At 44.5% G+C, this 15,715-nt stretch overlaps 1 protein-coding gene across 1 annotated transcript in view; it reads left to right on the forward strand.

Moving 5' to 3' along the window:
• The window catches only part of TFRC (transferrin receptor), a 454,042-nt gene that overhangs the window by 298,984 nt on the left and 139,343 nt on the right, over nucleotides 1-15,715 (forward strand). The window contains exon 15 of the mRNA XM_085635983.1: nucleotides 3,847-3,923. Within this exon, the coding sequence (XP_085492109.1) occupies nucleotides 3,847-3,923 (77 nt within the window). The remainder of the gene's footprint in view (nucleotides 1-3,846; nucleotides 3,924-15,715) is intronic.

The following is a 15,715-nucleotide window of genomic DNA, read 5'->3' on the forward strand; positions in this document are numbered from 1 at the left end:
TCTACGACCTATCTTAGATCTCCGGCCTCTAAACACATACATACAATCAGACCATTTTCACATGGTAACACTTCAGCAGGTACCTCCGCTCCTCTCCCAAAACGACTTTCTCACCACACTGGACTTGAAAGACGCATACTTTCACATTCCGGTACACCATGCCCACAAAGTACCTCAAATGTGTAGTGGACGGGCAACACTACCAGTTCAAGGTGCTCCCATTCGGGGTCACAACAGCACCAAGGGTATTCACCAAGTGCCTTCACCAAGTGCCTAGCGGTAGTGGTGGCTCATCTCAGAAGACAGCACATTCACGTCTTCCCATATTTGGACAACTGGCTGATAACAGCCGCGTCCTACAACCAATGTGTACACCACACAGCCACTACAATCCAACTACTTAACCAACTAGGCTTCACGGTGAACCACCAAAAGTCCCAGCTAACACCATCCCACATAAAGCAATACCTCGGTGCCACCATAGACACTTCAAAAGCCATAGCCTACCCCAATCCGGTCAGGATTGCAAGCATTCAGGCTTTGCGTCAAAAATTCATACTTCAACACTCCCTCCCAGCAAGAGTGTTTATGCAACTGATGGGGATGATGGCCTCTTGCGTTTTCATAGTGCCTCATGCAAGACTCCAGATGCGTCCACTCCAAGAGTGCTTAGCGTGCCAATGGAACCAGGCCCAGGGGCAACTGACAGATCTGATGTTGGTAGACGGTCGTACCCATCGCTCTCTTTCTAGCCCTAAAATCCTTTCACACTCACATTTTAGGCAAAGCAGTCCTTATTCGCACAAACAACATGACGGCCATGTACTACATTCAAAAACAAGGCGGCACACACTCTCCACAGCTCTCTCAACTAGCACAGAGCATATGGAGATGGGCAATTCCACACAATCTTTCTCCTAGCCCAACATGTCCCATGAGTCCAATACACCATGGCAAATCTGCTCAGCAGACAAACGCAGCAGATCCACGAGTGGGAACTTCACCCGCAGGTTCTTCACCCGTTCTTTCAGATGTGGGGGCATCCACACATAGACCTCTTCGCCACCCACGAAAACAAAAAATGCCCAAGCTTCGCCGCCAGATACCCACACCCATTGTCCAAAGGCAATGCAAAATGGATGAACTGGTCAGGCAAATTTGCGTACGCCTTTCCACCTCTCCCACTAATTCCATTAGTGGGGCGAAAGCTACAACAGCACTCCCTCACACTGATTCTAGTAGCTCCAACATGGGCCAGACAACCGTGGTACACCACGCTGCTGGAACTCAGTAGTGCCACACAAAGTTACACCTCTCCCCATGCCTCCTAACCCAGAACCATGGAGAGATCAGACACCCGGACCCAGCTCAGCTCAATCTTGCGATCTGGCTCCTGAGATACTAGAATTCGGATACCTTAAACCTTCCTCCTGACTGCATGAACGTCATCAGAGAACCTAGGCGTCTACTACTAGAGCCTGCTACGCGGCAAAGTGGAAAAGACTTGTTGTTTATTGCCATAACACAATCAACCCTCTAGACGTATCTATACAGCACATCATATGCTACTTACTCCATCTACAAAGGTGTAACCTAGCATATACATCAATCCGGCTACACCTCGCAGCAATTGCCGCCTACTTACAAAACAGACAGCACCTATCACTTTTCAGAGTGCCTGCCATTAAAGCCTTCATGGAGGGCCTCAAACGAATAATTCCCCCCAGAGGACCACCCTCACCTGTGTGGAACTTAAACATAGTTCTCACAAGACTAATGGTACCGCCTTTCGAACCTTTGCATAAATGTGAACTGCAATTTCTCACATGGAAAACAGCTTTCCTTGTAGCCATCACTTCCCTTAGAAGGGTCAGTGAGATACAAGCACTTACTATACAAGAACCTTTTCTCCAAATGCACCCGAACAAGGTTGTCCTCCATACCAACCCAAAATTCCTACCCAAAGTCATTTCCCCCTTTCATCTAAACCAATCGGTAGAATTACTGTTTTTTTTTTCTTGCAACCTCAAACTGTTGCAGAAAGGGCTCTACACACATGATGTTAAAAGGGCCTTACTTTACTATATCCAGAGAACACAACCTTTCAGAAAGACAAAACAATTGTTTCTCTTTCTCTCCACCACATAAAGGCAACCCCACCTCTAAATCCAGGATAGCTAGGTGGATTGTAAAATGCCTACAGATTTGCTACCACAAGGCAAAACACACGCTATCTGTCCCCCCCCCCCCCCCCCCCCCCCCCCTAAAGCCCACTCTACATGAAAGATAGGGGCTTCTATGGCTTTAATAGGGAACATCCCATTAGATGATATCTGCAAAGCAGCTACATGTTCAACACCGCACACTTTCACTAAACATTACTGTGTAGATGTGCAAACCAAGCAACAAGCTAGTGTGGGCCAGGCTGTACTAAACACTTTTTCAAAGTACCGCAACAGATATCGGTGGTCGCTGCTAGGGTTGGGAACTGCTATATAGTCTATGCAAAAGTGTGTAATCTGCAGCTCATATGCCTCGACCGGAATATGCTACTTACCAGTATGCATCTGTTCTTGGCATGTAGAGCTGCAGATCTACACACGCCCACCCGCCTCCCCGGCTACCTGTATCTGTTCCAGTCTATCTTATTTAGATACAACACACATGGGTTTCTTCACTATTATTACTACGCTCCATCTTTTCCTGTTGGCGAAAAACAATCTGAGGATGGAGCCGAAGCCCATGCGCAATACGGACCAAGGGAGGAGTCACCGACCTCGTGACTCCCAAAGACTTTCCAAGAGGAAAAACAAACTGCAAACATCCGGGCCCAACACCAGATGGCGATCTATGCAAAAGTGTGTATATCTGCAGCTCTACATGCCAAGAACAGATGCATACTGGTAAATAGCATATTCCTTCCAAATTCTGGTTGTCAATGTCCTGGAAGGGATTAGTGATATCTAGGGCTTATGTTGTGAGGACCTTTTCCCTGTATTTCATAGAGGCAAAGTGGTTTTGAGAATGCACTCTAGCGGGTTCCTCCTCCCCCCCCCCCCCCCCCCCCCCCCCCACTCCCCCAAGTTGTGCTTTATATTCTTGTAATTCAAACAGTCTCCCTTCTCATCTTTCAGAATCTTTTCATTTCAGCTGAAAGGGTTTTGCACGCCCTTAACTTTGAAAAAAGGGTTCTAATGTTTACCTTGATAAAGCTAAAGGTATCCGGCAATCTATTTGTTATGTATATTACTATACAAACTGGTTTAGCTGCTTCTAAACTGTCTGTTTCTGATTGAAATGTTTCCCGTATTTTACTGTGGTACATCAGTGCTATTGTGACTTTACCCAGTAGGCCCACAGCTAATTTTGCAAAGGTAGGGCAGCTACTGTGCCTTTATTACAAAAAGATTTGTTTGCATGTATTTGTACAGCGGCCACTGGAAGGTCTGTACATACATTCACAAGGTACTAGTGTCTTTACACAGATTCCAGAGCATTACCCAGGTAGGGCAAGCCTCATTTTATAATCTTTTTGGCTAGTGCACTTTTTTGCTGGCTGGAGTTTCGATCGTTCATAATTTTGATAGGATGTAAACGTAAACTGCTGAATCAACATTGTTACAGATCGTTCCCAGTCTCACTGAGAATAATGCAAGCTTGTGAATCAATGATAGCTGGAGAGTCAGAGTTACAGGTAAGTAACTAGTTTCATTCAACAGCACACTGGAAAACCAAACTATATACATTGGTACTGTGACTGTAGAACGTCCTTAACATCACACTGGCATAATTATTATCCTCTGCTTACAGGGTTTTGTAGTAATGACATGCTGTTTGTTTATACAGGTAAATGATCCACTGAATCAAGATCGCACCATCTATTCCATGGTAGGAGGTTCGACTTCTGACTGGGTGACGTCCATGTAAGTGTCTGTTCTAATGCTGTGTAATTTGTTCAAGGAATGTCAAAGCAGTTCTATAGTGTGTGGATCTTGTGCAAATAGTGTGTCCAGTAAATCAAGGGCATATGAAGATGTTGTGGCTACAGAGGAGCCAAATAAACCATGTTAAGTTGCCACGTTTTAGCTATCTAAATGGGGCCTTTGTAAGGTTAAATAGAAGTAAATACCGCTGTTGGTCATTTTCTTTGAAATAGTTTACTTTAACCTCCCTTGGTTACTTTCAGAGTTGTTTTGTGCTCTTATTCATATATAGTGATGGGACGTTTGTTCTTGTAACATCCCAACCCACTTGCCGTGACTCCGGAGAAAAGAAATGTGTGTTGCATTGCCGTCCTCCCACATGCACAAACATGGCTGGGTATTTCATTGGTGCTCGTACATTGCAGAGATGTCTTTTTAAACCACTCTGAATGCACGCGCACCCATCAATTTTCCTCATCTGACTGCAGTGGCCTGCAGTCTGTTTCTGTGTAGTCTGTCCCTTTCTGGTGTGGAAGGAAGGCTTTTATTTTATTACATGAAAAAATGTAACAGAGCTGCCAAGTTGTTCCATGGCATTTATGACGCCTTCGGGTGATCCTGACTTGGATTTTTGCACCTGTAATGAGTGTTAAGGGCAACTCGAAATATGCTGTTGGCTGAAAAGACAGGACTTGCGGATGGTATGACGTGCCATCCAACTGCATGGAAGCCAAATGAAATAAAATGTCGTCCTTTATCGTAGGATCTTCATTTATAGTTGTCTAAACTGATGTATGCTGGAGGGATCGTTTTGAACTACATTTGAGATGTTATGCAGGTAAACCTGGGTATCAAGGGAAAAGTCCAGCCTGATAGGCTTACATTGGAAAGCAGGGAAAATAAATGGCTGTCACCTTAAGGCTCCAGCAGCTTCAACTCCCCATAATGCACTATAGCATTTGCCCCTCATTCAAATTTTTTTTTTCTGGCTCATGAGCGAAAGATCCCGGAACATCTGTAGGTTTTATAGAAATCTGCTTTTCACATGGTTTTCACATAACTTTTTTTTTTTGTTTTACTCTACTTCTAAAGCCAACATAAATTGCGAGAACCTGTTTTTCTACGGATTTTCATCTGTTTTCTGTCCGTATGCATTTATTTGTAAAGTGCCGTTCTATGGCAGAAAGTCTGCCTCACCACCTCAAAATCGTTGTGGTGTTTGTCTTCCTAGCCAAAAATGTCAAAGGATATTGAAAGATGGAGAAGTCATCCAGCTCAGGGGCAGGAGAATGAAGAGTGCTAAGAAGTTGGTACCACGATTCCAACACTCTGCCTGCTCCTCAGAAGACTCCCCGAGAGGTATATATGAGGACAAGGAGAATGAATATCCACAAGAACTGCATCGTTCTCAACGTCTCTCGTCCAACATCAGATTTCAACAAGAAACTGATTGGTCATTCCTAAAACATTTGTCAGTCCAGGCTCTGTGGACAGAAAAAAACATCGTATCACGTATATTACCTGGATTTTGCCAGCAGTCCACCTAGCACTCTGCTTTACTTTGCTGTAAACAGACCTTTTTGATTCAGACAATCAGAGATTTCTAGCTGCAGATTCCTTACCTTAGAACATTCCTCAGGCTTCAGACTGGTTGTGGAAGTTTTTGAGCAGTGCCCCTGCACGCTGGTAGGTAGTGTCATTGAATTCCACATCTGCGCCGGTGTCTATGTTGGTGCCACCCGGTGCACTGACATCAGTTCTTTCCTTTCCGTGCCAAAAGAGTTGATCTGTGAAGCTTGCTTTAGTCACGTTTTGACTGGATGTTTTTACAGCTTTTTGTCTAACTTTTTTCAAGAGATTTCTCTCCTACTGTAACAAGATATACCAAAAATATCCTACTGGTTTCAAACCATGTGGTGCCTGGTACAGGCAGATATCTGTGACAAGCCTACACTTGGTTTGTCTGTAGAGCTTGGAGAGGCACCACGACTCCAAGACCTGCCAGGACTGCTGTGCTAAGCAGTCTGTAGCTGCTGAGGACATCCCTGCGACGCTGAAGTTCCCAGGTCAGTTTGCGGAGCTACATCTGGGTTTGGTCATCTCGTTCAAAGCAGTCTGAGTCCCACAGCAAGAAGAGATCCAAGAAGTTGAAAAGATGTTCGGCTTGGCCACGCTCGTCTAAGTCATCGGATCAGGAGCATCGGCACTCCAAACCATGTGTTTCAGCAGAGCTGGTCCGCTCCATGCTTTCCTGACTTCCCTAGAGCCGGTACAACCCCGCTCAGCTGATAGAATTTTGAAGCCATGCACCTCATATTTGGGCAGCCCGGCCCCTCTAGGGTGCCTTTGGGCCCCAACGGCTCAGGAGGAACCCCCACTGGATCCTCACTGGCGGGTACGCCCTCTGAGACAGTACGGACCCATGGATCCAGTGTTGGATCTGGAGCGGAGCCGCCTGCGACTGTCCTTTTGAGGCACCCGCTCTAGTACCACCTCTCCATGGCACGGATTTCCTCAGTCATTCCAGACTCTGACATGGAGCATGATGGGCATTGTCAGACGCTGTTTCTGATGCCGATTGGGACCAAGCCCTCGAGGTCGAAGCCACTGCCTTTCATTCGACATGCCTAAAGAGGGAGACTAATGGGAAGGGATAGAGGACCCTTATGGATACCAGCATCCCCCTACATAAGAACGAGGACAACTGGTATGAGGAACTGGCAGATCCCAGAGGCAGATGGGGGGGGAGGTGGGGGGGACTGGGTTAAGACACCTCACAAGACACTTGGTTGGACCCTCCCCCTTGAATGGCAGTCATGACGGAAGTCATGACAGAGGTGCTTCAGCCGGGAGTTGCCCCCATCTGAACCCTAACGTCCCTTAATAAAGCCCTTACCAATGTCCTACTCTGGCCTGGTCCAAGCCCTGCACAGGGGCTCCTGTGCATGGGTCAATTGCCTGCCTCAATCTGCCCGCTCCTGGGGACCCCAGTTTACTTGCCCAACACCCCACCTGGAGATCTCCCCTCTAAGGTCAACCCTGGTGCATTCCTCTACCACTCCCTGGATAGGGAATCCATGCGGTTGGATACTTTTGGGAAGAGGATGTGGTCTTTGCCAGCCTTGCACTGTGATTGGTAAACACTCCATGCTGCTTGGGCAAATTACTCCCATACGATATGGGATTCGCTTGCACAAGTGTTGCCTCTGGTTTCTGTGAAGGCTTGAACCTTATTCTTCCAAGCTATTGGTGATAATTTAAAAGTTAATTGGTGGGTGTGAAGTCACCAGTTTCTATACTGCACAGCGCTTGATTCAAAAAGCAAATGGTTTTTATCAAAAGCTACTCCCACCAAATTGAAAGTTGTCCGCTCCCCTTGGTGCCAAGGCTACGACCACTACATTTGCATGCAGAGACCCTGCCCTAAACCTCTGCCTGGCAACAATGTAGGCATCTCTGCACACTTCTACTAAGCACGATCGCCTAGGCAGTCCAGTCTGTCATGACAAGCACTTGGCCCTTTTGATCCTGCAGGATTTCCTTGTTTAGACCGGCTTCGCTGTGCCTCCTCCGAGGAGGCATTGCTTGGGTAGCTATTCTAAGGTCCGGAATCTACTTCTCAAAGTCTGGTCAGATGAATGTTACTTACTTTCAGTAATGCCTTATCTGGTAGATTAGCTTTGTTTTCTTACTTTCCCCTCATCGTCCTCGCTCTCTGAACTGGTTAGTGTGAGGGTCACATCCGCGTCCCGGGTGGCACCTATATAGGCACCGCACACGTAATTTCCAGCGCATGCGAACAATGCCACCTACCAGCACAGTCGGAGGTACTGCTCGAAAATTTGCGTATCTTTTCTGATGCTTAACCCCTTCAGTGCCCATGATGAGCTGGACTCGTCATGGGCCGCGGTGGCGCTGTGCCCATGACGAGTCCAGCTAGTCATAGACCCCGCCCGCTAATTCAACGGCCGGCACAGGGCGGGGAAAGGGGCGGGCACTGAAGGGGTTAAGTAATAGTCAAAGGTAAGAAATCTGAGGCTAGTTAGTTTTTACCAGGTAAGGTGTAACTTGACAATCGGTATGATGCACTATCTGAACAAGCAGGGAAGTACACTCTAGAGACAGACTATTTGGCTCTAGGCATTAGCAAGATTCCGGACCCTGAACACTGCACATTAGGGGAACACTCTATCATTAAGCTTTTCATCAGTTGGTTTTATGAGGAAAAAAAACAAATGGGTCCTAGACAACACAACTGTGCGAGATATCTTCACTCAATGGGGACCATGTCCATTTATCTGTTTGCTACAGACTTTTAATCTAAAGGGATTAATGGGGAATGCCAAATTGATCTCACTGTTCAATAGTACCCTTGGTATCGGTGGAAGTAACTCGACACTCCATTGAAGATGATTCTTATAGCTGCAGATTGGCAGACAAAATGGTGATACCTGTACCTGCTTCATATGTCAATCAGCAAATTTGTAAAGCGCACTACTTACCTGTGAGGGTCTTGAGGCGCTTGGAGGGGGGGGAGGGGGCAGGCAGGCAGGCAGGGTGCTGCTACTGCTCGAACAGCCAGGTCTTGAGTAGCCTCTTGAAGGCTCAATGTCAATCATACCTCTCAACCAATTGTTATACAAACCAAATCTCACCAGAGAATATTATTTTCTTTTATGCATCTGAATAGAACAGAATTTAGTTTAGTATCGTGTTCCAGAAGTCCAATTATGGTCATTTGAATTTACAAAAACAAGTGTAAAATCCTTGGGTCTACTCTCCAAGAAAAAAAGATGAAGGGTTTTGTTGGTGAAGAAATACAAACCAACCTCAGACACTCTACAATGGCCAAAACCCCGTTTTGCGAACAAAAGAACAAGAAACATCAAAGACTTTCTAGTGCACAAGAGACCGACCCCAAACACAGCAAGAGAGACGATCACTGCAGCATGGAATTTAGAACCTATCACAGGACATTATCCCTGCGGCACATGTTCAGTGTGTGATTTAACTAGAATTACTAAGACCATCCAACTTCTCCCGAATCTAACCTGGACGCTACGTCAACATACAAATTGTAACACCACGCATGTATTATACATGATTACATGCCCCTGCGACCTGAGGTACATTGGGATGACATGCCGTAAAATTACGGATCACTGAACATAAAAGCAATGTCAATTGCAAAAGACTGACCACCAAAATGAGCAGACACTATATAGAGAGTAATCATACCACCAACGAGCTCAAATTGGTAGTTTTGGAAAGTCTAAGAACTGTAAGTAACAACGCCGAACGTGTTTTTGAAAAGGAACAACGTTGGATCGATCGCTTGGGGACAGACAAACTAGGCCTGAACGATAATATCCCCTGGCATACACTGGCATGATGTGAACTTCCAGATCTGACCACCCTCACCAGAGACTGAGGTCCGGTAATATAGTGTCACAACATCAGCCATATGAGAACTCTTTCCAAACTCAGCAGTCAAAATACGAACTATTGATTAGAATCTGTTTAATTACATCTACTTTTTAAATTAAGTACGAGATGACTTAAGTTTCTAATTTACCCCTTTAATTGTACTAATGTCTATTGACTAATGTGAAGTATTCCACAAGTCTTTTTCCCATCTCCATGATCTTTCCTTAAGTAAACCGGAACTTTGAGCGGTCCCGCGTCACCGGGGATACCGCGAACAGAGGCAGAACAAGTCAATGACTTTACGGAATCGGTAAGCACTGATGGCCGCCACGAATGGGGAAACGCGCTACAAGGAAGTAAGACGCCTCTAACTCCTTTTTTACCCCCTCTTTCCCACTATTTCAGAACATAGTTCCGTTTATGCCTTTCGGGTACCACCAAGAAATGCAAATTGCACCTTTATGAGGTAAAGTTGTAATTATCGGCAAATTGTGGGGTAGGCTCTGTTTGTATATCGTTTGGAGTGTTTTGACATTCGATTCACTACCTGACCTTTACACTTGTATAGACACGAGCGGCACAACTTTATACACCTACTCGCGGATTTTAGCACTTACTCTCTTTTTGTACCATGAAACGCACAACTAAGTTAGTTTGTTTTTCATCATGCTTGGAGTAGATACGAGCATGCGATTAAGCACTCTAATAGCTGCACCTAACATAGGCCACAAGAACGCCCGATTCCACAAACATTTACAATCATAGGATGTTATTTTTAACATGAGAAACTTCTCTTTTTACAATTCCGAATAGCCGCCCTTCTCGCCACTTGCCCGGATTCCCCTAATAGTTCACTAAGCCACTAACCTCACCCTTTCGAACATGACAGTAGCTCCCCAGTAAACCACTTATGACACAATATGATTTCTATTTTGTGTCCCTAGGAATACCCAATGCTGTTGTTTTTCTTTTCCTATTGGGTACAGATACCATGGATCTGACCCTTATACATATGATTAGTGAATAATTTTCACTACCCAAGGAGCCACAACGCGCCTTCCTTTAGATCGGTCCTGACGAAAGCCTTTAGACTTTTACAGAAGGCTGAAACATGTTGACCCTTGACATCTAAAAGTACGGTAGACCAGTAACTCGGTCTTTATCCTTACTTCAACATTTTATTTTTCTCTTTTTCAACATTCTCTTAAAGTCTCATCAGAAAAAGTGATTAAGAGAATTTTAACCTCACTTGACCAAGAGCACTTCTCACACCCTCCCTTATATTCATGTCTGGACGCTACTGTTTAACCAGTTGGTCTTCCTCCTGGCGGAGGACAGCATACATACAAAAAAAGACCCTATGATGATGCTGTACTAGTACACATAAGCGGTGACCCAGTATGTACCGCCTTCGCGCCTGTGTACAGTTGTGAGGGTTCTTTTATGACGGAACCAAGAGCAAAAAGACCCTGGCGACACAGGACAAGTGGTCCACTCTCTATTGATTCTTTGCATCTATGAATGGAAGCCGAATGGACCACAGCTTCTCCTTCCCTCCCCATTGATTATTTTGAAATACAAACCAAGCCACAGACTATAACAGACCTAGATGTGGGAGATTCCCTTTTTAGGACGAACTCACTCACCAGAGGTGACATGCTTCATCATATGGGATTCTCCTCTCAAAGGAAAAACCTAGTTCCTTTGAGGGCTACAATCCCTCTCTGAGAGGGAGGAGCTCAGGGATGTTTTCGGTGTCTACTCTACCTGGATATTCTAAATCCACAAGTGATGAGAAATGCATTGTGAGTGAGGGCGCAGCTCATAGAAAAATGTTATGTATAACATGAGGAATGTGAAAATAAAACTAGCTAGCGAGCACAGAATGTAAGATTTATTCAGGTGCACTCACTGCCAGGATTAAAAAAAACAGTGCACCTGCGGTATGGATTTAAACTGCATGTGTGTGATGGAAAATAGTGGTCAACATGTTTCAGCCGAAATGCCCCTCAATTGGGTAAGGCTTTCGTCAGGACCTTTATAGATGCTGCTGCTTCAATGCTCAGGTGAATAAACAAAAGGATACAGGAACCAATGTTCATGGTTCATCTACTTCAGAAGATTACTGTATCCAATGGAAACAGAACTAGTCAATCAAAAATATACAACCTTTAGGAAAGTGGTATAGCAAGTGGCTCTTGTTATTATATAAATATCCAAACGTGAAACTCAAACAAGAAAAGGGCTCTTACCCGCTATTGCTGGGTAAGGTAATGCACCTCATCCTGGCGACAGCTCAGGATAGGGGCACCGCTCTGGATAGAGAAATCAATGGCGGTGCATGTGTTATTCACACAACATTGTACTACCCATAGTTCATTAGCAACATTCTTCAGTGAAACCAGGGTAGGCATAAATCTAGGAGAGTATTTGAGAACCTATTAGAGTGCATGGTCTAGCCGGCAAAGACAAGCAGTGGTACATGGAAGGTGATCCACCATGGTGTGTTTTAAACACCATCATTTATGCCCTCGAGATCAGCAAAGTAGTCTGATAGCTTTAACAAAAGGCTGCACCATATAGATGTATTGGTATGCATCAAAACATCATTCACATAGTATGGTATAACCAAGTTAAAAACACGGAGTTTAAAAAAACGGAGTGACCCACCCTTCCGCAAGGGAAATATCTAAATATTGCATAGTGGGTGCGTGCATTGAAGTAAAGGGTTGCAAAGGACCAACACAATCACAGTAGCGGTGGTCAATTAACACCCATCGTGATGTAGTCCCAATTGAAAAAGACCATGAGAGGACTAACGCTGATACTTTAAAGTGCTTACACATAAACCGAATCGAGCAGAGCCCCACCGCGACACTCACCTCAGTCGGTACTCCGTGCTCCAGTTAGCCTGTGAGTGTCTGAGGTTAGAGCGCTCTCTTTTGTAGTGTAGTTCATGCAGGAAATGCAAAGCAGGTGCATAAAACTCTGCCTTCAAGCAATCGTGCGCATGCGCCGATAGAACGATGCTGAATGGCCGCGCATTCGCATCATGTAGAAAGTACGCCGGGAGTTGTAGTTTAATTCGGTATTGGTCGTGAATGCCCGGTTTCATGAGATGCCGATTAAAACTGCTCTGGAAATTAGTATGAAGTGGTTGTCTCGATCTCCCGCTCCAACCACAGTACAACTCTATTTCTAATAAGGTTTAGAGAACTGCGCACGTATTAAATTTGATACGAAATCCCAGTCACCGTGTGTTATGAGTGTCAAAAGCTCAGTATTCTACTATCTGTCAAATAACCGAGAGGGTAAAATGTGATGAGGGTATCTCAAATGTCTATACCACCCATGATCTAGGTCATGTATTTGCATGCTTCTATACTTTTAAGCATGCCTGACATTTAAGGTGACCCATAGGTAAGTGTAGTGCAGAGCAATGAATGCTCAATGTATCTAAAGATGTCATGGAGAAAAAGTACGTATAGAAGACAGATGACTTTAGCGGCCTCCCAAGGGTAGCAGTTGTATCTGTATTGTATAATCAGTTACATCTGATTGGGATATTAGCATGAACCTGGATTAAAAGTATGGTGGACTGTCGGTGGACCATCTACTCTACTGAGAGGATTTCAGGAAAGAAGTGGATTCATCTACTGGTAAGGAGGAATGGACTAGTACAATGTTGTGTGAATAACACATGCACTGCCAGTGATTTTCTCTCCATAGCGGTGCCCCTATCGTGAGCGATCACCAGGTTGAGGTGGTCCCTTACCCAGCAATAGCGGGTAAGAGCCCTTTTGTTTCACGTTTGAATATTTATATAATTATAAGAGCCACTTGCTATACCACTTTCCTACAGGTTGTATATTTTTGATTGACTAGTTCTGTTTCCATTAGGTACACACCTTCTGAAGCAGACGAACCATGAACATTATTGGTTCCTGTATCCTTTTTTGTTTAGTCACTTGAGTACTGAAGCAGCAGCATCTATAAAGGTCCTGACGAAAGCCTTGCCCAATTGAGGGGCATTTCGGCTGAAACATGTTGACCACTATTCTCTATCACACATGCGGTTTAAATCCATACCGCAGGTGCACTTTTTAAATCCTAGCAGTGAGTGTACCTGAATAAATCTTACATTCTGTGCTCGCTAGTTTTATTTTTACATTCCACACGTACATATAATTTTTCTTTGCGCTGCGCCCTCACTCACACTGCATTTCTCATCACTTGTGGATTTAGAATATCCTGGTAGAGTAAACACCGAAAACATCCTGAGCTCCTCCCTCTCAGAGAGGGGGGTTGTAGCCCTCAAAGGAACTAGGTTTTTCATTTGAGAGGAGAATCCCATATGATGAAGCATTTCCCCTCTGGTGAGTGAGCGATTTCGTCCTAAAAAGGGAATCTCCCACAGCTAGGTCTGTTATAGTCTGGCTTTTTTTGTATTTCTTCACCAACAAAACCCTTCTTTTTTTTTTTTTTTTTTTTTTTTTGTTAAACCAAGGATTTTACACTTGTTTTTGTCTTATACTATTGGGGATATAATCCTTTGCAGGTCTTTAACATTTCCCTAGGCCCCTCCTGCTTTATACTTGAGGGTGTGTTAGCATTTGAATTTACCACCATCTTTCATGGAATTTTTAAAAGAAGCAATATGCCCATTAAGAAAATGTTATGCAGTGAAGAGGTAGAGATTCTGCATATGGTGGCAAAACGGGCATGTGAGAAAGTGGCTCTGTATATACTGTTCCCTAATAGGTACAGGGTGTACAGAGTACATAGTCCCCAAGGGTTTGGCAGAGGCTAAAGTTAGATATAACCTTACTCTCTAAAGTGGTAGCTTGGTCGAGCAGTAAGGCAGTATCAGAGGACAGTGTAAAGCATTTGTTGCACACACTCAGTCAGCAAATGGTCTCGCACACTCAATAACTTAACTCTAGGCCAATGGTTTATATATAAAAAATATATGCTTGTTTTATTTTAGAACCAACACTTGGCATTAAAATCTACTTTCTCAGAATGAGATGCTTTATATAAATACTTTTGCAATATGCAATTGACTTTTGTAAACCGTTACAAGGGGTTGCAATAGGCAACACTATTTTAAACACAATAATGCATTGAGTTTAATGGAAGTTTCAAGTTATTTGTAACAGATTACTTTTAGGATTACTTTTGGAATTCCAGGACTGGATCCTAGATTCAGTCCTGGGTCAGTACTTAGAATCCAGTGATAAAAGTCAACTTAATTACTGTGATTTTTAAACAATATTTAGCTATTTTAAAAGTTGACACTTAGAAAATATTTCAAGCTTTGTTATCTGGCACCACGTGTCTCTCTTTATTGCAGGAGATGGGTTCCGCGATCTCTGTATAAGGGCACAGGTTAGCACGTGGGGAGATCTCTTCTAAGTGGGACAATTGCGTACGCTAGATCACTTCATGAAGGGAATGCATTACACACCACTAGATGTGTTTCTGTACGTGCGTCTACGACAAGGAATGAGGTCTCTTCTCCCTGATTTTCCACGGGAACCGGAATGTTTGGGTCCTCTTAATCAGATGTTGGGGTCCAAAGATGGGAAGCATTTGGTATCCAACCTATATCATGCGATACATGAACATGGAGGACGAATTGTTGGCTCTGCAGCATTGGGGGGGAGGACATGGGGCAGGATATTACGGAAGAACAATGGCGCTACTGCTGTCTACAAACAGCGCAGATCTCGGCCAACTGTCGGCTGCGAGTATTATATTATAAATATCTACATAGACTATACACCAGCAAAAGCTCAGGTTTCGGCTAGCAGATAATGACCGATGCGAAAGGTGCAAGCAACCGGGGGCGGGATTTATACACCTGGCCTGGGAGTACGAGAAACGGGAATATTGGGAGCAGGTGTTCACGGCCCTAGGGAAGATGGTGGACATCAGTGTGGGTAGAGATCTGCTCATTGCATTACTAGGATACACACAACAGATGCCTGCCAAATGTAGGAAATTCATAGCATTGTCCCTCTTGTTGGCTAAACGAAGGGTGGCATGTAGGTAGGGGCAGGGGCCGAGCACCAAAATTCAAGGATTGGCTCGCAAATCTGATGTACTTTCAGGAACAAAGCACCACGTATGCTGAACTTTTACCTCCTGCCTCTAAGCCCAAAGATATCTGGGGGCTATTACAAGACTATCTTCTAGCCCAGGATGCAGCGAACTCATCTGCCCATGAATAGCACTATACTCAAATGTTATGGACAACCCTCTCTTACTATGACATATTGTCCTGCCGAATATGGAAGATCTGGATTTAACATGCTGATACTACTGCGATCCCTTCACATGGGGATCTTGGTTTATTTGGATAT

Source organism: Triturus cristatus, chromosome 11 (assembly GCF_964204655.1).
Source record: "Triturus cristatus chromosome 11, aTriCri1.1, whole genome shotgun sequence".
NCBI lineage: Eukaryota > Metazoa > Chordata > Amphibia > Caudata > Salamandridae > Triturus > Triturus cristatus.